Source organism: Megalops cyprinoides, chromosome 1 (assembly GCF_013368585.1).
Source record: "Megalops cyprinoides isolate fMegCyp1 chromosome 1, fMegCyp1.pri, whole genome shotgun sequence".
Taxonomy (NCBI): domain Eukaryota; kingdom Metazoa; phylum Chordata; class Actinopteri; order Elopiformes; family Megalopidae; genus Megalops; species Megalops cyprinoides.
In genome coordinates, this window is record NC_050583.1 from 59,458,284 (window position 1) to 59,480,845 (window position 22,562).

General features: G+C 40.3%; 1 protein-coding gene across 4 annotated transcripts in view; it reads right to left on the bottom strand.

Annotated features, from left to right (window-relative positions):
- LOC118785501 (adenosine kinase-like) overlaps positions 1-22,562 on the bottom strand; it is a 133,220-nt gene that overhangs the window by 109,253 nt on the left and 1,405 nt on the right. The window contains exons 1-3 of one of the 4 annotated variants that reach the window (XM_036540207.1): positions 22,416-22,546; positions 21,001-21,075; positions 19,736-19,789 (exon numbers count right to left, since the gene is read on the bottom strand). In XM_036540207.1, coding sequence (XP_036396100.1) covers positions 19,736-19,789; positions 21,001-21,075; positions 22,416-22,429 — 143 coding nt within the window. In that variant the 5' untranslated portion in view covers positions 22,430-22,546. Of the gene's footprint in view, positions 1-19,735; positions 19,790-21,000; positions 21,076-22,415; positions 22,547-22,562 lie in introns of those variants that run through there. The other 3 variants (XM_036540198.1, XM_036540225.1, XM_036540216.1) reach the window with 3 other exon arrangements.

The following is a 22,562-nucleotide window of genomic DNA, read 5'->3' on the forward strand; positions in this document are numbered from 1 at the left end:
GAATTTCTGGCTAAAACTAGTAGCTGTTGCCACTCAGAGGTCAACACTGCCTAGTCCTGTTTCCGGGCAGGTTTTCCTTCCCAGTCAAGCATATAAACACTTGATTCAACTAATCACTATCTTAATTGGACCAATTGAACCACTCCCCCCCACGTCTTGAGTTTATTAGTCGTTTCAAATAAGCAGGTAGACCTGCTGTACGACAGCCAGCCTAGTGAGACAGACCAGTCGGTTAGAAGGTGCTAATTATTTCAGCTCAGTCTTGATTCATCAGTGCAGTGGTGCAAATCGAGCGGACTTAACCTCTACAACTATTTCACATTGTACGCTCTTGCTCAAGAGCGTGCTTCAAATACTTTCATCTTCAAGATGAAATCAGAGAGCTCCTCAAGGTCCCAAACACCCGAAAGAGATTCCCATTTAAGATGATGGCTTTCCAGGCCTCAGAAGTAGCAGGCGCATGGATAATTTATATGTCTAATAAGTCAAGATTAAGTCCTATACGATTTTTGTGTGTAAAGCGGAGCGAGCCCATTTAAACAATCCCTCTTCATTCCCTTTGATGTCAGCCTGTCCCATTAACATTGAAGAGCTCCCTAAAATCCTCATCAAGTGATTTGACCGGAAGAACAAGCCTCTGTTAATCAATGGCTAGATTGGATCTGTTTCCTCTGGGTAGACCGGCTGAAAGGCTTATGAGCCTTCGAGCACACACAGAGGTAACAAAGGTATTTCACCGCTAATGACCATCACAGCGCCTACTCCTCCTCCTCCTCCTCTGCAGTCTAGTCATTTAATTACTTCGCCTATGTTAAACGGCTTACAAATCACAAGGACGGCTGAGAAAACATGATCAAACAGGCTACTCCCAATCAGGGATCGCAAAGCACGGATCAGGTCGGGTTCTTCTCATCGTCGCCTTCGCCAGGTAGAATGGAGTGAGCGCCCGCGGCTTCAGCTGCAGCGGAGACGTTTAAGAGCCGCTGCTGCTGCATCCAAACAAAGCATATTTTGGGCACGTGGGACCGAAACTGGCACGGTACCGCAAAGGGTTAACAGGGTCTGTTAATCCTAGCTTCAACAGAGGCGTCTGGCGTAGTATTTCCCCCATGTACTGAAATTATTAGACTCTGTGATCAATGAGACCTGGCCTCTTAGCCTCCTCGGTCTGTCCCAGTTAATAGTCTGCCTGAGTAGAAGGGATTGATGTGCAATAATTGTTTCCATGGTCTATGTGGAAAACCACAGATTTAGTTAAAAATAAAAAAAAAAACGGGTGGGGAGACAATAAATGTTGTTGTTATTTCCCTAATTAAATTGTTTGGCAAATCCTTCACACAGAGAACACAGTTTATCTGTTTAAAATCAATACCCCATTTCACAGTGAAACTTGTCTCAACACAAGACAGCGCCATTAATTATTCTGTTCTCAAGGCTTCTGCCGGGCTGCTCAAGGTTGAATCCGTTATCTTTTCTTATTTCAAGAAAAAGTCAATAATAATTCTTTTATAAATGGATCAGTTCACTGTCACAAATGTGTTTTTCAAAGCACCAACCTTCCCATTCAATGCTCCAATGTACTTGTGCGCAGTGCCAGAGCCCGCTCTGCACACAATACTGTATAGTACAGCTTAGCCTATTCACTTCATCATCCATGCTAGCAGTGCCATTTCTCCTATCTCACTGATCTGTACAAATTTATGCTCATTAGCAGCAATTATTTTATTTCGATTTGGCTTATGATGTGTTGCAACACCCAAACAAAGAACTGCTTATGTCAAGACTGTAATCAAGTGGTTGATATAATAAAGACTGACTCATTGACTAATTTTGTAATGTCGCTGTGTGCTATACCTGTCACCAAGTTTAACCCCTTTAACCCTCTGTTAATGACCTCTACCATTTACATCAGCAAGTCTTGCAACTGCAACATCTTTGACTTCTAGCAATTCTTTAAAGTCCTTCGAGCATTTGAGGGTACAGGGGATTTTTTTTAATTCCCCCATTTTCATCCCAAGTTTAAAGGGTGAAATGACACATAACTTGGAGGTTAGTATGTTGTACGGTAACATAGTATCCTTACATGGGAAGCACTGAACAAGGCAAGCACTTCCGTACCATAAATTATAAATCCCTAACCATAATTATAAATAAGGGACCTCTATGACACTATGGGCCATTTTTCACACTAAAAGTCACACAGAGGACAGTTAGTGCCAGCTGCACCTGTCAATGATGACATTCTATAGGTGCCTAACAGGTCACTAGGAGGCACTGATAACGGTGACCCAAGAAACCCCGGCTGACTTAAACCCACCCTACCCCAGGGGAACAAACCAAATTGTGCTGACTCCTGGTATTACAGTATTGACTCAAAACTAGCAAAGTCCGTGCCATAGTGCTCAGCCAGCACTTATACTGGGGACTCTACACATTAACTGTCGAAACATGTGTGGACATACGGTAATCCCTTTTCCCAAGGAGAGGAAACGAAAAGAATAAAGTGCTCATGCAGACACCAGCCGCTGACCCGCACAGCGCTGGGCGGCAGCGCTGTGCGGGTCAGATGTCTCACAGCTGCATCCTCCACACCATTACTGCAGACTCAACTCACTTCCAAATCACGGTAACCGCTATTTGAGAGACTGCCATCCCACTCTGTAACAGGTCTTTCGGTGCTAGAGATCTGTATGCTTGTTAGTGTCAGACAACCCATGTTCATTACAAATATCCACACCTGAATGTACACTACTTGCACCACACTGCTTCTATAGAGTCATTTCTTCAAGAAGTAATCAATTACAACAATGTGTTAAACATATCTAAAAATCTAAATACCTAACATAGGCTACAGCTCACACCAAAACATCTTTGGTACCTTACAGGCACTAAAAAACGCCTTAAGGGAAATGGTTATTTGTGAATGTAAGATATGGGCAGAGGCTTCTGTCATTCCAAAGGTTTGGAATGGTTTTATGAGGCATACCTGTTTAAGATGGGTAAAATGAATGAGAGGGCTTCTCACCCTCTTGAGGCCCCTCCACTTCAAAGCTGAACATTAAAGTAGGACCCTTTTCTGGTCTCAGGAGCTGCTGAAAGGGACCTGATGATTTATAACGTTCCATGTAAATAATTCAGCAACATGAAGGGATTACCTGTACGGCCTAGTGTGAACTTCCAGTGCGGTAGGAATGCTTTCCCGATTTTAGAACTTCGTTCCTCGTATGACGGACAGTTTGGCCCCCCAAGAGTGACACAACTATGGGCATGAATCCCCCTCGCTCTCCAATGGACCTTTTCCAACAAATGAAAATGGTGCAGGAATCAAATCTTAAGTGGGTGTGGGTTGGGTGGTAGGGGCATGATTTATGGGCAAATGGTACAAGAATGGGGTAACGGTGACAGTTGAGTCCTATAATCGATCATTCTTTCAAGCCCACACTCTTAAACAATTAAAAATATTTTAACAACAAATATGTTTACTTAGTTTTACAATTTGTAGGATGACATCAACCAGACCGATGATACCGCATTCAGTATACTTAGTCTGTCACCTGTTTGCACTCTGAACCTCTGACAGCAATCATTTTCATAGACTAAATATTAGTGAAAGTGACATTCACTGCCAGAAGGCTATCACTAACAAACCCCCCCATTATAATGAAGTATTAAAATGGTTACTTTCTCTGTGCTTACTTGCATTCTTTTATCGTAAGTCTCATGAGAGCAGATGGTGATTTTTTATGAGTAATCAGTAATTAATATTGGCAATCTCAGAGCACAGAAACAGTGGCTGCAGGGGTCATTTTCCACAGAGGGGCAACTTAATATCCATCAGAACAATTTCAACACGAACACTATCTACATGTGAGGACAGTGTATGCAGAAAATGCCTCAGGGGTAAGGATGTTTAAAGGTCATGCACCTCAATGACCAGTGAGTGTTTCCATCTCATTGACCCCACTGTGACCCATTTCCTGACCAATTAACTTCAAAAAACGAAACAGCAGATAACAAAAACCAAAGGCTTTTATTTAGTCTTTTCACTGACATGGACAAAATTCAGATTAGCAATAACGTACTGAAACATGTTTCTAAACCAAACATACTAGCAACAACAAAAACGAAAATCGCTCTGGGTTTTTCAAAACCCATATCTATTTTCGCTTCTGGCGCCACCTGCTGTTTGCAACTTCCAACAAAAGAGATTAAATGCGGACCTTGATGAGCTCAATTGGGATTGCATCAGCCACCTCCTGTCAAAGAATCTCAGCATGCCACAGGACAAAAACAAGCATATTCATCTTTAATACCATAGGAATGTTTTTCAAATCAAATTTTAAAAGCAGTTCAGCACTAATAAATCCAAGAGGTAAATGCTTAGGAGTTTGAATAGCCTATATACACAGTGAAAGCAAAGCAGGCACCTTGGCTCCTGTCCATGTCGGACAACAGCACAGTAATTAGGGACAGCATAGCTTTCAGCAAAAAAGACAAAGCTGTATTTTATTCCTTACAGAAGATACATAAATAAATAGCCAAGTTCCAGCACCCTGTCACAGAGAAATTCTGAGCTTTATTTCCCTGAAGCTGCAAAGAGATAAACCAAAGGCAAAAAAAAAACTTAAAAAATTCACCAAGATTGTTGTAGTGTAGCTGTGAAAAGACATGCTCTGTGTTTTTTTTTTTTTCCTCATCTTCACAGAGTGGATTTTAGGAAGATGCAGTTATGTCAGCGATGCTTCTCACAGCACAGTGTTTCCTGGATCACAAAAACACAGAGGAGACGCTGAAGACGAGGGCGTCCCTTCCGCAACACTATATGTTACAGCAACGCACGAGAGTGCAGCAGAAACCTGAACGTGCCCATCATCGGCGCACTCAGGTAGAGTGCAGCCGAGGCAGTAACAGTTAGAGCATCACACAGAGGGGATAAAGGCCCGCTCAGGAAAAAAACAATAGTAAACAAAGGGAAATGACTCCGACGTGCAGGGGCCTGGAAGGAGCGGTGACCGGATGCAAGCAGGCGATTCTACACGTCCACCTTGTCTTGAAACCTCCCTCCCTCCGCTCAATCTCCTGCCATCCATTTTCCGTCTCGGTGTCCCCAGCCCTCTCTGGGGTCGGTGCTGGACGTGATCCCGCCTGGGCTGCGGGGGGATTTTGGTAGCACTGGAATTGAGATGGGTGCATCGGCGCTATGCGGTGGATGCGATGGGGACACCTGCACGCGATGATAAAACGGTGCATCTTGGGGCACACGCATTCGCGTGACGGGAAGGGTCGTTGGGTTTTTCTGAGACGAGCCCCGTCCCCTTGAACCCAGTCAACCACCTCCTCCGTTAGGAGAACCCAAATCAAACACGCAACGCAAAAGAACGCACAGTCTTCAGCGTGTGCGATTCTGAGACAGCTTTACTGTTCTTCACAGTGAGCGGGCTGAAGCTCATATCACAAACAGTGTGATGCGCGCTATGATGTGTACAGAGGCTCGTGTGCATAGGAATGTCTCCACTGATCTGCCGTATGGGGTGATGTGCGTATGTGTGTGTGTGTGTGTGTGTGTGTGTGTGTGCGTGTGTGTGTGTGTGTGTGTGATGCGTGTCTCAATCTCTCCTTTCTCCCCTGAGTCAGCCTCCTCACTTATGAGGTTCCCCTTTCTGAATGCTAATATCGCTGAGGCAATAGACCTGCAGTGAATTATTCATACACCAGCAGGTTACACCGCATAATGAAGAATTTACTTACACCCTGTACATTAAAAGAGTGATTCCACTGATCTGCATTTAGCACAAGCGCGCCGCGTCTGCGCGCCTGCGAGCAGACAAGATAACCTTTAAAGGGACAAGCCGTCTTTCATGAATTCCATGGAGTGAAAATGTTAAACACATGGCCGGCCTGACAGTACACAGGGAGCAAATGCCTGACACTACATAGCCAGGGCTGAGTCCACAAGGCGGCTATCAGCTGCAGATCTAAAACCCCCGGTAATGAGGACATGTTAAACACTGTCTGGCAGAGAAAGGGAATCTTGTTCTTTATGATTAACTGCCTGCGGCCAGCACTTTGCTGGCAACATACTGCTGGGCTGTTTATATTATTCTGTATCAATGCAAACCAAGCAGAGTGCTGGGTATGTCTGTGGACTTGTGACAAAGGGATCCTAAGCTGAACAGCTTTGGTGGGACAATGGTTGCATACCTTTCCTGGACTGCCTCATTCAAATCCAACCTCTATTGATGGGGTTCAGCAAATAAGTTCAAAATAAGGGTATAATTTATTTAGTATTACTATTATGTATATATTAGCTGATACTGTAAGACTGTGTTCACTAAAAGCATACAAAGCACAAGATGAACAAAATTTGAAGATGATCTTTTTTTTGTATGAACATCTGCTGCCCCCTACAGGACACTGAAGGTACTTCACTACAATGGTACACACCAGTTGCAGACCATAAGCCAATTGAACAATGCACTTTACTCTGAATTTAGACGGCACTAAAGTTAGATTATTCTAAAATTATATTTCAATTGATTCACAGAATTACTAAAATTGTGTGCACATAAAAAGCATGTGCAGTAAAATAAGGCCTTGCTGACCTTATACTGTGGCTTTGCGTCCAGAGGGTCATCCCTGGCACAGCCGGGTTGAGAGGTCCATAGTGGGCAAAGTCATTACAAAACCACCCTACTCTTCCATTATGGCATGAGGAACAGGCCCCACGATGGACTGGCATTGTGTTCTGTGAAGTACATGTAACCTGAGCTTCTTTAAGGCCCTAGTACTTCAAACCAACAACTGCAAACTACTGAAACCTCAACAGACTGCCTCTTCATCAGGACTAACCAGCATTTTAGCATCATTCAGCATCTCCCCACTCAGTCTTGACAGGTATGTCCGCCCACTGAGTCTGCCCAAGAAGCACAAAACAAGCAATCCAGAACACTTGGATAAATTTGTTTAAATTTATTTACAGCTGCTTTCTTTTGTTTTTGAACAGAAGACAAAGACAACCAGTGATTGTAACACATACTACAAAGCTGTGAACTTCAAGATAATAATAATAATTAATAACTAATAATAAATAATAACTAATAATTTTCTTTCCATTTTTTGAATATGGGGGTTTGAAGCAGGTCAATCAACATCTCTTCCTTATCATCCGACCAAATTCATTTTCTTTTCTGAAAATAAATGTTGGGTCAAACTATAAGTTTGGTAAAATGAATACCTCACTAAAGCAATACTTAGTGCATATATCTTCTCCCCATTATGCATGTCATTGAAACCGTACTTCTCCCTTGTCATGGGTGACAAGGTCAGGGATAGAGTGCCATGGATTCTAACAAAACATGTTGAATCTTGACAAGATGGGTCCAATCAATTCGAATTCACTTCCTAATGACCTAGAACTGAACATTGGCCAGTGCCATTGACCCCCATGCTGGGAGTCATTGGCTTGAAATACTAGTAGACCCTTGGCACCTCAGGAGTTTATCCCTGAGAATCATACAGACACAGAACACACTTGCTTTTTGATCACTAAGGAGAATGGGACCCTTTTTAGTTTTTAAATTCAAAATATTTAAAATGTCTAAAATGCTCCCCATGGTCTGTCTGTTAATCCATATTAGAGGGATAAACAGAAAGAATAAACAGTAAAAAACAGAAAAAAACATTGTACCACTACAGTCCACCACTGAATCAAAGTGAGAAGGATCTGCAATATCTACAAATTTGAAAATACATTAGAATAATTACAAAACACATTTAATTTCTGCAGTCTCAACTACAAACTCTTCTCGGTCACACACAAGAGTATATTCCATTCATAGCCACTGGGTGGCAGTCTTGTCTATTAATCATGAAAATTAATACTGCATGGCAAACCTTTAACTTTAATGCTTTGAAACAATGAATCGTTTATTTTGTTGTTGTTTTTTTTTCCTTCTTCTCCACTGTTTACATTGGTTCATGTTACAAACACTTCTGTTAAGACCATAAGCAGAAGTAATGGAGAGCAGCAGAATTTCTGAGTTAATACATCACTGTGCACTACATTTAGCAGTCTTATCACACTGAAAAAGATAACACGTGTCGGTGACTAAGCGTCATAGCAAAGTGAATAGGACCGCTTTTTTGGCAGCGGCTTCTGAATGATAAGCACACAACAACGTGCCTTTGCCCAAAGAAAGTGTTCACAGGGTCAAAGCACTGACAAAATATCAGACAACATCTCACTATAATCATAAATTAATAACTGATAACCATATTTCAGAACATACTGCTGGGGCGGCAGTGTAGGGTAGCCGTAAGGAGCAAGGCTCATAACCGAAAGGTTGCTAGTTCGATTCCCCGCTGGGACACTACTGCTGTACCCTTGGGCAAGGTACTTAATCCAGAATTGCATCAGTAAATATCCAGCTGTATAAATGGATAACATAAAAATTGTAACCTATGTAAATTGTCCTGGATAAGAGCGTTCGCTAAATGCCAGTAATGTAACGTCATGTAAGTTCAAAACCCACTTGTCTGTGGCTTTGTCAGAATTCTTCCTGTTGCCACCCACATCTTTGTTAGTGACTAAGCCGTAGGGAGCACTTTGGTCATATCCCACATACATCAGACAAGGCTGACTTCACTTCCCTGTGAAAAGACATCACAACTTGGCCACACAAGTTTGAACACAAACAAAGTGTGCTGCTAAAAGTTATTTTTATTTGAAAGTAAAAAGTTTGGTCTGAATCAAACAGTGCTTAATTTCAACACAAACAAAAATGAATACCAGCTCCAATCTAAACGTTCTTCCTTTTTGAGTATACAGTATTGAAGAATGGGGTTAGAGAGGGGATGGGGTACACGGCCACAAATACACTCACTGAAATATTAGATTTCACTATGAAAAAAATTATGTATGAAAATGAATGATTATCATTGGCAAATTTCCTATGACACTGAAGATGACCATGTCTCAAAAAAAAAGCACATGATAAATTTCTCTCTCCTCTTTCTAAGCCACAGTCTGGGCAGGGAAGCATCAACAGCCATGTCACACAATAAGCTGATGCAATGCTGAGGAATGATTACCAGCTCAAGGGACATTAGAAGTCACTCATATCATCACCTTTAAATAAGGAAACCCCTAGGGTGCTCCACTTCCACAGCATGTCACGGTGTTAGGTACGGAGTCAGGTAAACCTCCACTCCGGGAGGCAACTATGAGCTAAACGCATTTGGAAATTACGTGAGGTAAACAGGACAGTGATCGTTCAGTACGATTCACACATTCCCACCATATAAAAAAATAGGAAGTTGCTCCTTGGGTTTCCACAGAGACATTCACACTACATTTGCGATGCTTGGGCACACGCACAACCACAAGAATGTCAGACGGCCTTTTGTGGCAGCAGTGTGGAGTAGCGTTTAGAGCACTGGGCTCGAGGATGTGGGTCCTTCTGCTTGATGTGACACCGCCAGTTTGACACTGAGCAGTACTTTCTGTCAACTGTGCTTGTACAAACTAAACTATATTCAGTGACAGATAGAGACAGCAAGAGTGTTATCAGTGTAAGGTACCATACATACAAGTGCCTGCTAAAGCAGTGCTCCTTAAAACCTGCTAATTTAATGAGGCTTCATTGAGTTGTTAAATTTCCAATAAATTTACATTCTACATTTTTAAACTATCTGTACTCACTTGGACATGTTTTTTCATCTTTATTCTCTCTGGAAAAAAAGGCGCTATGAAGCACCCTGTGACAGTTTGGTTGCATAGAGTGCTACACTACATAAAATGTGATAGACTGGTTGACTGAAATCATTTGTCATTTGACATTACTTAAGCATCAGCTGTTTGTTCTTTGCATATATGGGTTTCTGGACATATATTTGGTCCAAGTGAATAATACAAGTAATCCTACTTATGTAATTTATTTCTGCTCATTTGAACCCTTTAAACACCATAACACAGTCAGGCAGCTATTTCTAGTTATTTCTCAAATAATTAATTTTTTTTTCTAATTATTTCTCACATAATTAGTTGTTAAACAGAGCCTTGAATTAGTGACTGAACAATAAATTAAGGTTAAATGGGACAACAATATTAAATTTGTGCAAGGTATGAACACTAAAATATGCTAAATAAACAACTGTCCTTATATTATTCTAAAATACCTTTTCAATTTTTACTAGCACAAACACTGGAAAGCACATTTTATTCCCAAATGATGTATAGCAAATTATATACAGGTGTCAAACAGAGATCAGTATTCAGTATTAAGAGCTCAGTCAAATCTAATTGAGAGCTCAGCATACATGGTGGGTCCCAAGGGCCAGGGCTGAGAATTACTCTGGGAAGGCAATGGATCTTACAAGTGAGGCAATGCCCTGCATTTTTCCTAACCATTTTTGTAGCATGTAATTCAGCTGCAAGCCACTGTCTCTATAGCCATCTTAGGTGGACCTGTAGATTTTTGTAGATAATTTTGTACAACCTGAAATTTACCCTTGAACCACACCCAAAAAATGAGAATATGTGAACATTTAATATTAAAGAAACACACCCACACGAAAGTGGGGGTTTAACAGTGGTGACATGGGACCCTTTCTAATAAAGACAATGGAACAAGTTTAGATTGAGGCTAAACTGTGATACTCGATATACCAAAGGCGTTTCTGCGAACTTTCTCTAGGAGAAGACTATGTAACCTAACCGCATGCATTCATCTACATATTGGTAAACTGGGGAACAATTTGAATAATAACTCAGCTGTGAAGGGACTGAGCAACCTCATCACAGCCATGTCGAAACAGTAGACACTGTGTGCAGGTACTGATCAATGAGTAGATTCAAGGCACCATTATATTTTGCACATTTTGCACATTGTGCTCAATGTAGCTCAGAATGTAAATTTACACAAGAAGATTCAAAGTTCAAAGACAAACTGTCGCACAGGCGACATTGTAAAATGCTTGAATGAATCTGAAGTGATCTTCAACAGTGCCTAACAATTTTAGGCCTGTGTGCTGAAGACATGCAGTGAACTTTTTATTGACTTGCTGCCAAATTCTGTACACCTGACTTTTTATGCCCACGTAATAGCACTTTCAATATCGGAATCACCTGCTTTGTTAGTTTCCTTAGATGTACATGGGTGCACTGTCCAAAGTAAAGACAACACATTTTTGTTATGATTGGTCCACTTTCAAATCAGGCTGCAGATTAGTTCATTTCTTAACCACATGGGAGATCTTACTTATTCATAACACAGGATGAAACACAAACATGTTTCAGTCATTTTCAGTGTGCAGCTTTTTAAACAAATATAAAGAGCAGATACACCCAATTCCAGACACATCCAAATCTAGCACGCTGCAAGTGCCATTTCTTATTCAGTTTGAGCTGAAGCAGGACTTTGTGCGGTAAGTTAAAGCACCATCAGATATGCTTTTATGATGTTTCATCAGTAAAACCTGAGTCACAGTGCTACATGAGACTTTTGACAAACATGAAGAATATGGAACTAGAGAATTCACATTTTCATCCAGTACTAAACACCATAGTAATTATTCTAAATATTCTGCCATTAAAACATCAAGTCATAAAATGTCATTTTATAGTATAATATTTTCAACAATTCTGAAAACTTTTTTGATAGAATCAGTAGGACCCCACTGTAACTGCTGATAAAATGTAGTAGCAGTTAGGATAATGTTGACACTTTCACTAACATTTGCTGGCATCCTGAATGACAAGGCCTTCACCTACTCTGCCGCAGAATATCCAGGCTTTGTAAGAGGCTAAACGGACCTAACAGAAAACACAGCAACACTGTGGAGGCTCCAAGGCTTACTGAAACACAGTTAGGGCCTACATCTCAACTCTTCTGACTGTGACGCCTGGTAAAGGGTCATGTCTCGAAATACCATTTCAACATTATATGAATTTTAAACACAATAATACCAAACTGATTTTTAAATGGTAGTATTTTCTTCTTTTTTTGTGGGGAAGCAAAAGAGATAGTGAGATGGTTCACCATTGTGGCGCTGAATAGCGTGTTTCCGATCCTGCAAGCAAATAGACAAAAATTCTGATTTTAATTTTGGCTGGAATTTACAGCACTAAGATGAAAAAAGAACAGAAAGAATCTAAAAAAAAAAGAGAAAAAGAACCGGACAGTCACACCACATATCGATCTTAAAATCATGATAAATGTTTGAACTGTCTGCCTTTAACTTTGTAAGACTCTTATATTCAACAAATGCTTGATGCCTGAACAATTCCCCTTTGCACAACCTACCACCTGATCGTCTTCTTGATTTTTGTTGATTAATCTCTTCACCAGAAGACTGGCCTGAGGCGTGTTCTCTTCCACACATAAAAACCAATGTCTCTCTTGCTGTTCATTTTCCTGCCATCACTGAAACTAGGGAGACAATATATTTTTATCCATCATTCAGAACTTCTATGAGCTTGACTTTTGGGCCGCCCCACATACTGTGCCCTGTAATTGGCATGCTTGAATGCACTCAAGTTGCAGTCGTCAGTTTGGTTTAGGGAGATGAGATTTCTATGCTTTGGAAGCAGGCAAGTTATGGCATGCCTACTTAGGTAACAAACTGGCTTCATTCCACTGGGGTAGGAGTGGGTATGCCACCAGGGTCCCCTTGTCTTGCCAGTCTTGCACACTTGAGAGGCACCTGTGAGTTGCCCAGCTGACATCAGACAGTTGCATCTGCGTCCGCAGCTGCTCTGCTGGTGTGCAGTAGGAACTTGTGTGGAACTTAGTGAACATTCTTTGGAATCCTGTAATTGTACTCGGCAGAAAGCAACCTACAAGGGCGGCAGTATCTGAATCACAAGGGTTTTTTTCCCCCTTACTTCTGTGTACGGACATTTGCATTATTTCAAGACTGATCACTGATGAGAATCATAGCAGTCTTTGGAGGTCTGATTAAAACCTCCCATCTGTAGAGATATACTGGCGCCTCATATCCTCATCTTATCAGCGCTGGTTGGCTTTCATTGGCTGTAACAGATCCGTCATGCTCCATGTACAAACATCTCTGTTCCGATAAGAATTCTGAATTCTAAGTTCAAATTTTAAGGTTGAACACACGTTACTACTAGGTTATTGCCGACAGCCTTAAAGGAAATAAAAACAAAAGCTTTTAAAACCAGTTCGTGCCACATCCAGTACACCAAAGCACAGAATGCGTTCTGAACAAAACTGAGCAATGTCAACCCAAAGTACCCTCTTTTCACAAAAACACAAGCAACAGCTACAAGTGTTGCTAAATATGATGTACTGTCTCATACCATTCATAGCAATCCAAATTTATATTAGACTCGGAGATGATGGCCAAGATGATACATAAAACTGTTTTAAGAAAGAAGCTTTCCAATTGATGGAATCATTTCTTACATGCCGATATGAGCAACACACAGAGGTCTGGGTGTAGAAAAGGGCCACATCCCCTAGTCCTTGTTTGTGCACATCACCCCCACCTCTCACAGGCACTTGTTTACAACTCAGTTGAAGCCTGCCCAAACCAGTCCCGCTGTTCCCCTTATCAGCAGGACCCCCGCAGGTAACCCGAGGCACAGGCGCACCCCCGAGGATAGCCCCCAGGTCACCATTTGCCCTCTGACCTGTCCGTATCCTTTGGCCACCAATATGAACCCCAACAGGGCCAAGGATAAATCTCCCCCACCTCAGTCCTGCACCAACACCTGTGAGGTGAAGAACTGGGGAGACCAAACCCCTGGGGACAGAGTATTGTGTTGTTGTTGTTGTGTGCGTCTGTGCTAGGGATGTCACGAGAACCGATACTTTGGTACCAAGTCGATGCCAAAATTCTGAAAATGTGACGGTACTCATTCTTCTACAGTACCGTAGGTACTGATGCTTCGGTACCAAGTCAATGCCAAAAATCCTGTTTGTTTTTCAGTACTTGTTGCTTTTATTACTCATTGTACTTAGTGATGTATTTGTATGGAGCACCATCATACTAAAAAAAATTCCTTGTTGGGGCAACCTACTTGGCAATAAACTAAATTTGGAAGTGTTCTAGTCTGCCGTTAAAATGCCTAAGGAAGAAGAAGAACACCTGGAAGATGGTGACAAGTGCAGCTGCAGCAACAGCTCCACCTCGAATCGTCGAAAAGAAAAACAGTAAGAGTCATGTATGGAAGTACTTTGCGTTCGAGGCGGATCATCAGGGATTAATAATAAATTCGCAATAACCAGTATGCAAACGGTGCCATAGAACTTTTCAGACGAAAGGAGGAAACACTTCCAACTTAGAGAAGCACCTCAAAGACAGACATCCAGATTTATTCAAAGAATTCAAGGTAACGTTACATTAACAATGTATCCAAAGTGTTGTCCTTGCTATCCTGAAATACACGTTACAATTATTTTTGTTTGAGACAGCTGGCATTGCTGTGTAGTCAACTATTTCCATACGACGTTTGCAATGGCTAAACGCTCAAGCCTACCGTGTTTAGGCTAACGTAATGTAACCATAGCTTGTAATAGTAGGCTACCGTCCTTACCATTCAGTCTGTGTCATCTGTCATCAATATATAACGTTAGCGTTTTAAATAAATATTTCCGGACTAATGGTCTGTCACGTCAGTAAATTTAAACTACTGCTTGCACTCTGAGTATATAGAGGTGTGTGTGTGTGTGTGTGTGTGTGTGCGTGTGTGTTAGTACATTGTGTGTGCAGCCTCTGCTGTTTTCTTAGAGTCATTAAGCTATACCTGATAACTGAAATCTCATAATTTTCCTTTCACAGTATCAGCCAGAGGAGGATGTCGACCAGGAGAGGCAGGATCAAAATCAGCAAACTCATACACAGCCAACCATATCAGAAGCTTTTCAGAGGCACAGAAAATACCATGCCGCTGTTCTTTTTTGTAATGTTAATAGTTGTTTCTTTTTATTATTATATATAGGTCTATTTATTATTTCCATATTTTTTCATTTCTCGGCCGGGTACTGCAATTGAAATGCTGTACCATTATAAAAAGTTGATTGTTTGTAATTAAGCACAGTATTGTTTGTTTTAAATACTTGAAGGCTAAATGCCACTGTTCCTTTTTCTAATGTTAATAGTTGTTTCTTTTTATTTATTACTTGAAGGCTACATGCCACTGTTTTTTGTAATGTTCAAATGTTTTTAATAAAGGAGTGTATGTTGAAGTACATGGGATTTATTGTTTCGTTTTTGTTTTTTACCGTGGTATCGAATTGGGTATCGAGAATCATGGAATTTCACTGGTATTGGTATCAACTACTATGCCTAAATAAGTACTATGAGTTCAACTGGTTGTATTACAATTGTCTGTAGAAAGAGAAGGGTGATATGCATTCTTATTCAATGCATATTATGTGTGCACATTAATTAAGATCATGTTCGTCTGTTATTTGTACTGAGACAAACTGTTTGTTTGTTTGCACACAGGTACAAAACCGTCAAGTTCAGACGTGAAAGCAGACAGCAATTGTAAACCTGGCTTCTATTGTACATTCTGATCCACAAAAAAGTAGATACAACTTTGAAGTTAGAGATACCCCTTGGTGTGTCGTAGCTCAAGAAGAAACATCACAGTGTTTTCATTCCAGCAAGAAGATGAGACTGGATATCTAGAAACATGTGCTGGTAACTATTTGTCTATTGTAGCCATAGATTTTCTGTCCAGAGGTTATGGCAGACTTCACAACATTAACTGAATAATGTTAATGTGACTCTTTACATTACATTCATTCACCAGATGCTCTTATCCTGAGTGACTTCTAGCGCAACAGAACGTAAGTGTATCCATTCAAGCTGAATGAGCAACAATGTCAGACCAGGCTAGTGCCAGCCAGACCAGTGTGCGTGAGTACAACGCTGTTCAAGCTCTACCCTAAATTAACTTGTGCAACACAGGGACTGAGGTGGAACCGGGATGCAGTTGGAAGAGGTGAGTCTTCAGTCTGCGTTGCAAGATCGCCCATGTTTCTGCTGTCCCGACCCCCGTGGGGGGTTCACTCCTCCACTGAGGGACAATACGGACAGGGATTGTGTTTGAGAGGACCGACCCCATCAGCACAGGATAGAGAGTTGCCCCACGGTCCCAGAGAATTGCGAACTTTGCGGAAACATAGGGTTTGAAGACTGATCGTAGGTATAACGGAGCTGTCCCATTCACTGTACGCCAGCGCCAAGATTTTGAACTTCATGCGACCACACCTGACTCACCACTCAGTGACTCAAACTGTAAAAGTGCAGACTGGGCCCTATGGCCCAAAGACACTGCAGGTTCAAGCCTTGACCAGGAATTTGCAGCAGGAGGATGTAACTGACTCCATGGTCAGGGTCCCATCATCGTATTCCACAGAACCCTCGACTATAGACTGATCAGGTGCTTATGAGCTCCTCAGACGACATCGTGTAGGGATGTGCCTCTACCTGATTTGGCACTTGCCCTCCTCTGGTGCACCGTGGGTTATATATGGGTCATTGGAGAATTGCATTTGTCCTCCTGTGCGAGTGTAGAGCGTGCTGCAGTGAGGCGAGCCCAACGTATACAACCAGCGATTCCAAAGAGAACGTGAAACAGGCATTCGAAAAAGTTAGTTTGAAAAAAATAATCAAGTCAATGCTTCACATCTCATTAAGTGTGCTATTTTCTTATCTAAATAATGTCATTATTGTTGTTAACATTACTATATATTTCCTTTGCAGGTGTCCTTGATCTAGTTTATCCAACTAACATTTTGTATATGATCCATTTATACAACTGGATATTACCGAAGCAATCCAAGCTACACAACCAGAAGGCTAGAGGTTTAAATCCACCTACCACTTCACAGCGGTAGTCAGAGGTCAGAGGTGCTCTGTGTTTACATTTGTATACAGTCTCATTAAGAGAAAGACATTTTTAGTGACTAACTTTGGTGCTAGATCAAAAACCTGTGTGTTACACGGCTTTGGCTGAATGGAAGACCAGCACTCACAGGCAGATCTATAAAGAGACTTTTCCAAAGTCAAACCAAACCTTTTAAAATAATATAAAGCCACATGTCACATATGTTCCCAAATACACTGTGAATGCTATGTAGTTCATGAACATTTTTTGAAAAACAGAAGGAGAGGTACAGTGAGAGTACAGGAAAAATGTAGGGATGCAGAACACATTTTCTGTTCCGGTCTTTATATTTAAGGTCATTATATCATGTATTATGCATCTTCTAATTTTAACTGAATACATTATATAGTGAAATCAGATACAGAAACACTATAAACTGCTGCCATATACAAAATGTCCCTTACAGATTTATCATTTCAATTCCAACCACAGAAAATATTACCAAAACCTCTTTGAGAAAATTATTTTCATCCATTAATTACAGAAAATTTTAGCAAAACAAAAGAAAACCTATTCCTTGCACTGCTGAGTTTCCATTTGACAAAAAAAAAAAAACACACACACATCACATTCACACATTTCAATGGTGAGAAGAGAAAGAAGGCCTGTATCCAAGCACACTGTATAGGGCCCAGGAATTAAACATCAAAGCCCTGCCCTGATCCTGCTCCGACCCTCTGTGCGCGAGCTGGGAATGGTGTCTGCGGTGCGAATGAAGTGCTCCTTTGTGCTGGGCAGACAGGACAATGCTGATGGTGCTGCTTTCCACAATCACTGGTATTCTACACTACTGGCCTCCCTTTACCCGGTTTAACCATCAGCAGGATATTCCACATCCGTGAAATTGCATCACTCAAGTTTAATGGCACAAGTGTAACACACATGCGTACTCTGTTCAAAGCACAGACATATAGCACAGTATGTGCATATTACCTACACATCATTCAATAAAAATGCACGCAATAGGTACTGACAAAGAGAGAACAGATAAAGTGCACTCATCCTAGCTATTTTGTACAACTTGCACTTTCTTCAGTCCCCATTTATCACAAACCTAAGCCTGGCTACATTTTAATTATCACCCTTTAACCTGCCATGCTTGCTACCACAGTAGTACATACTGGAAACACTGCAGCAATATATCAAGCCATTTCAGAAAGTCCCATGAGGGGAAAAGGATACAAGTTCACTGGTACACTACATTGACCTACACAGCACACATTTTCACACAAAGCAGACAAAACACCTCACAGGCTGTATATTTACCACAAAAAAACACCCTTTCAAAATAAACCACGCCTCCAGAGCAAATGCAGGTTACACTGGATTTCACTACTGATTAACATTTTCCAGAATGTTCATCAGTATCTTCTAAGCAGTCAAAATGGTCATAAATTCTCAGTGAATAAGTGAATCAGGAATGGCAGCATTTGAAAGCCCTCAGCTGAGACCAGTGTATTTAAGGTCCTTAAAGATAAAGATTTACTGCCCTGACAACTGCACTGACATAGATACTCTTAGGATCTGCCCTCCATTCAGACACACAAGAATGGGCTTTCACACACATTACTTCCCACCTCAATGTCTGCTTCCTGGCTTGCTTTAGAAGCAGGGTTACAGGGTACGCATCAATTAAATAATTTCCACTTTTGACCTTTATGCTTTGCATTTTGCACAACATCCCCCTACAGTAGGCAAGCCTACGGGACAAATGGTTAGTGTGACTGTGCTAGCAGAGTGCTTGCGTCATGCCACAATAACATCCTAGTAACAAGACATAGCAACAAGGGAGTCTATTTCACAGTTGTAAACAAGATAGTGTCAACCATGTGTTTACAATCTGCACAAATATGCTTTCATGTGTATAAAAACAGAAGTTACTCAAACACACAAAAGAGCCATTCTCTACCAGTACGTAAAAAAAAAAAAAAACTAAAATCGTTTTGTCATGTCAATGCGATTCACATTAAAATGAAGGCAAGTTACAGTGAACAATATAACCCATATTGTGTCACACAAACTAAACAAGCATTAGACGAAATTATTGCTACTCAATGTTTCTTTATTTTTTGTAATATAACCCTATACTTCTCATCTTACCATCTGAATAAAATGTGGTATTAGGGCTAAGCTATGTCTTCTTCTTTTTAGATGCATTAAACCAAAGCACACATACTGTCTGAGGAAGCATATCATTAGCTGCAATTCATGCTTCATAATGACACCACAATGAATAGTGCTGTTCTTAAAAATGTCATTACTTTTCCCAAACCGCCACTGTGATCTCTGAATCTACCTAAATCACAGCATGAAAAAACTTTCTACATCACCGTAATGGGACTTCTCAAATTCCTGAGAAAAACACAACACTAACCATTCCCAAACACCTAATTTCATCACACTCAAAGATGAGTTTTGGATTTGGATTCATGACTCAATGTGTGACCAAATGTATGTAAGTTTGCTGTTAGCACAGTTCAGTGGTTGACACTAGGGTACTATGAGGGCTAACAGTTGTTGCATGGCATGCATATGGGTGTGCCATCTGTTTAAGGCTCAGTGGGGACAAATGTCCAGTAGCTTTTTTACTTGTCAATATTTCATTCAAGTATGAAATAATTTTGGGAATCTAAAGCATTTCCATTTGTTTCCAGTAGACCTATACATAACAAAAAGGGTTGACTTGAGGATAAACTGCATATGTAATGAACCACTACTAAGTTGGGAAGTCAAAGCTTAGTAAAACTAATGACCTTCAAAAAGGTTAAGTTCTATAACTGTCTGTTATCACAGAGGAAAGTCTCAACTTACAGGGCTTTGTGCTTCTCTTCGGCCAATATCTGGTCATTTGGTTTCAGTCCATACCTATGAAAGTCACAAAATGTTTCTTAGTGAAATAAATGTTTCCTTATCAAACAACCAATACAATTTCAAAACAGTTTAAGCAATTTCAGAACAACAATAGTAAAGCATGATTTTTTTTTTTTACTTTTTGCCATTTATGAAAATTCCAAATTAGAATCTCTTTTGTAAATATAAAGTTACACAGAAGAACCACAGCATTGTCATCTGGTATAATAATGTAAGATATTAACATTTACTCTCTTTAGCTCTTCAACCTTGAATATTTTTATTTAAGATATTTGCATCTTTGATCTGATTTCAACTTCAAGCAGAATGAATTTTACCAGCCTCATTTGTGGAATAAAACAGGAGGTGATTTCATGCTACATTTTAGGAACAAACTGACTGAATGTTTTGAATACATGAGTGTCTGGAAGAAATACAACTTTTCACATATTCCCAAAATAAAATGTGGGGAAAAAGCAATTGTCAGGATCCAAACTCACAGCTTAAATATAAACTTAAGCTGTGGCAAATTTACAGCAAGGTAAGCAACAGTGAAAGCAACAAGTGAAACTCACCTTGCAGAACTATTCCATGGTCAGGTATAGGTTTGGGGATGAAAAGCTAAATGCTGTTGACGGCCTGTTAGTACCTTGCTACTCATAAAAGGATAACCTGCACGCATTACCTTGCTTGTCTGTGATTTGTCATTTCTTTAATATTTGGACTTGTCTGCTTAATCAAAGCAAACTGGAAGAGAAACATAATAAAACTGGTGGCTGTGAAAGCTCTTATAACAAGCAGTTTAGCTGGGATATGTAAACTCTATATAAGTTTTCAATTATTGAGGTAACAGTCAAATACCTGTTCAGTTTACACAGCTACTTTACATAGACAGATGACTTACAAGACAGCTAGAGTGCATTCTCTCCCACTGATTCTTGTGGGATCCACATAGTCAAGAAAGCCAACATCTAATTAAGTGTTATCACATAAAGGAAAAATGTGTGATTTGGTATCAATGGGGAGAAAGTGACATTTTTATGAAAATGAGAATGTTGCTAAAACAATGCTCCAGTGATGCAGATACTTAACAAGGTGGCAAAGAATATTACATTATATGTGAGGAAATGGGCAAGATGCTCACTATATTTTCAGTTAAAAACTTTTCTGGTCATATGAGCACTGTGAAAATATCTCATACATGTATTGATGAAGATCCAACTTACTTGTCAAGGAAGTCCTTGTCTACTACAGCTGAAATGTCCAATAAAGGGTTGCCCATCCCAAACAACACATTTTGGCTAAGGGAAGAAAAATGTTTTTTGAGGGTTTATTAATATACCAGCACTTTGCTGCACCTCATATCATTTTTAGTGGGGGATACATTGGAAATATACACAGATGACAGAAAAATGTAATGGCTATGTGCTAAAGGAAACACAAGATTCAACATGTGACAAAATACTCTCATGGCAAATTTTAGTATGAAGATAACCCAGCTTGTCTGCTATTTAAACTATGAATAGGGAATGACATGAGTAATTTACAGTATTTTTCAGGTTTCAGTGGTGTGTAAGGTAAAGATTAGTGACATTTAAATATATATGCCTGAGGCTCAGCATATTTAGGACTTAACCAGACAAAATGTGAGATGTGTTCTGGTTGGGAAGGAAAATCCATATCAAGCCATGTGTAAAATTCAAATGTTACATAAGATGGAATCTATATTTAACATCAGTGGTTCTTCAAAGGACTGATGGAGCATAAACCTTTACTTATAACCATTTTGAAATTTGGTGTTTAGACAGAGTGAGATATTTCGATATTATTAATAACTAAGCCTTTGCTCTTTAGCAAGTCTAATTGAAACAGAATCTGTATCTAATGTATAGGAATAATTTGGGAACTGGTTCTGACATGAATGTGATGAAAGCAAATAAATACATGGAGAAATACTAATCCCACCCACGGGATCTGGTTTGAATTTGCACCATGGAAGCCAAAATAAGAAATATACCACAATTAGAAGAGTTTATTTTCTATTTTCCAAAGGAAACCTGGTGAGAAATACATTCTGGAAATACATTATGGGAAACCAGCTATCCTCAGCTCTTGCCTGACATAGAAGTGAAGGCCCACATGTCAAGGGTCTTTCCAGTTACGTGTGGTCTGACAGTCAAAAACGACAGAAGCATATCCGTGCGGACTCGTAAATATACTGTTTCTCACACGTGATGCACCGCAGTTTTCAGCAGATCACTTGAAGAATCCCCTTACTACTTCAGAATATGCAGGAAAATTCTGTCTTAGTGAGGAAATGCATGATGAGAAATACATGTATGTTCGGGAGAGTTCCGTGTGTAACTCAATTAGAACCAAACTAAGTGGCACATCAATTTTACAGACTTGAGCTTCAGAGACAAAACAGAAGCATAGCATGAAAAATATCCAGAATAGCTGACAGAAGATATGAAGCAAAACGGATAATGTAATGATCATACGTATGTATGAGTCTTACGTTGCAAAATGTATTTTAAAAATATACCGTTAGTTGATAACATAACTGCGTCTGCCGGGACATGAAATATCACCAAGACATCCCCATTCCTACTGCCCACGGTTTATCGTAGCGGTGTCTTACCTTGCAGCGGGCATGCTTTTTAAATCTGATTCTTGCAAAGCCTGTTGACAAACAAGACAAGCTCCCTGCTTCGGTTGTAGTAATCTACACCAATTCCTGACGGCAGCGTGCTTTTGGCATATATTTTCCTCTGAAACCGGAACCCCT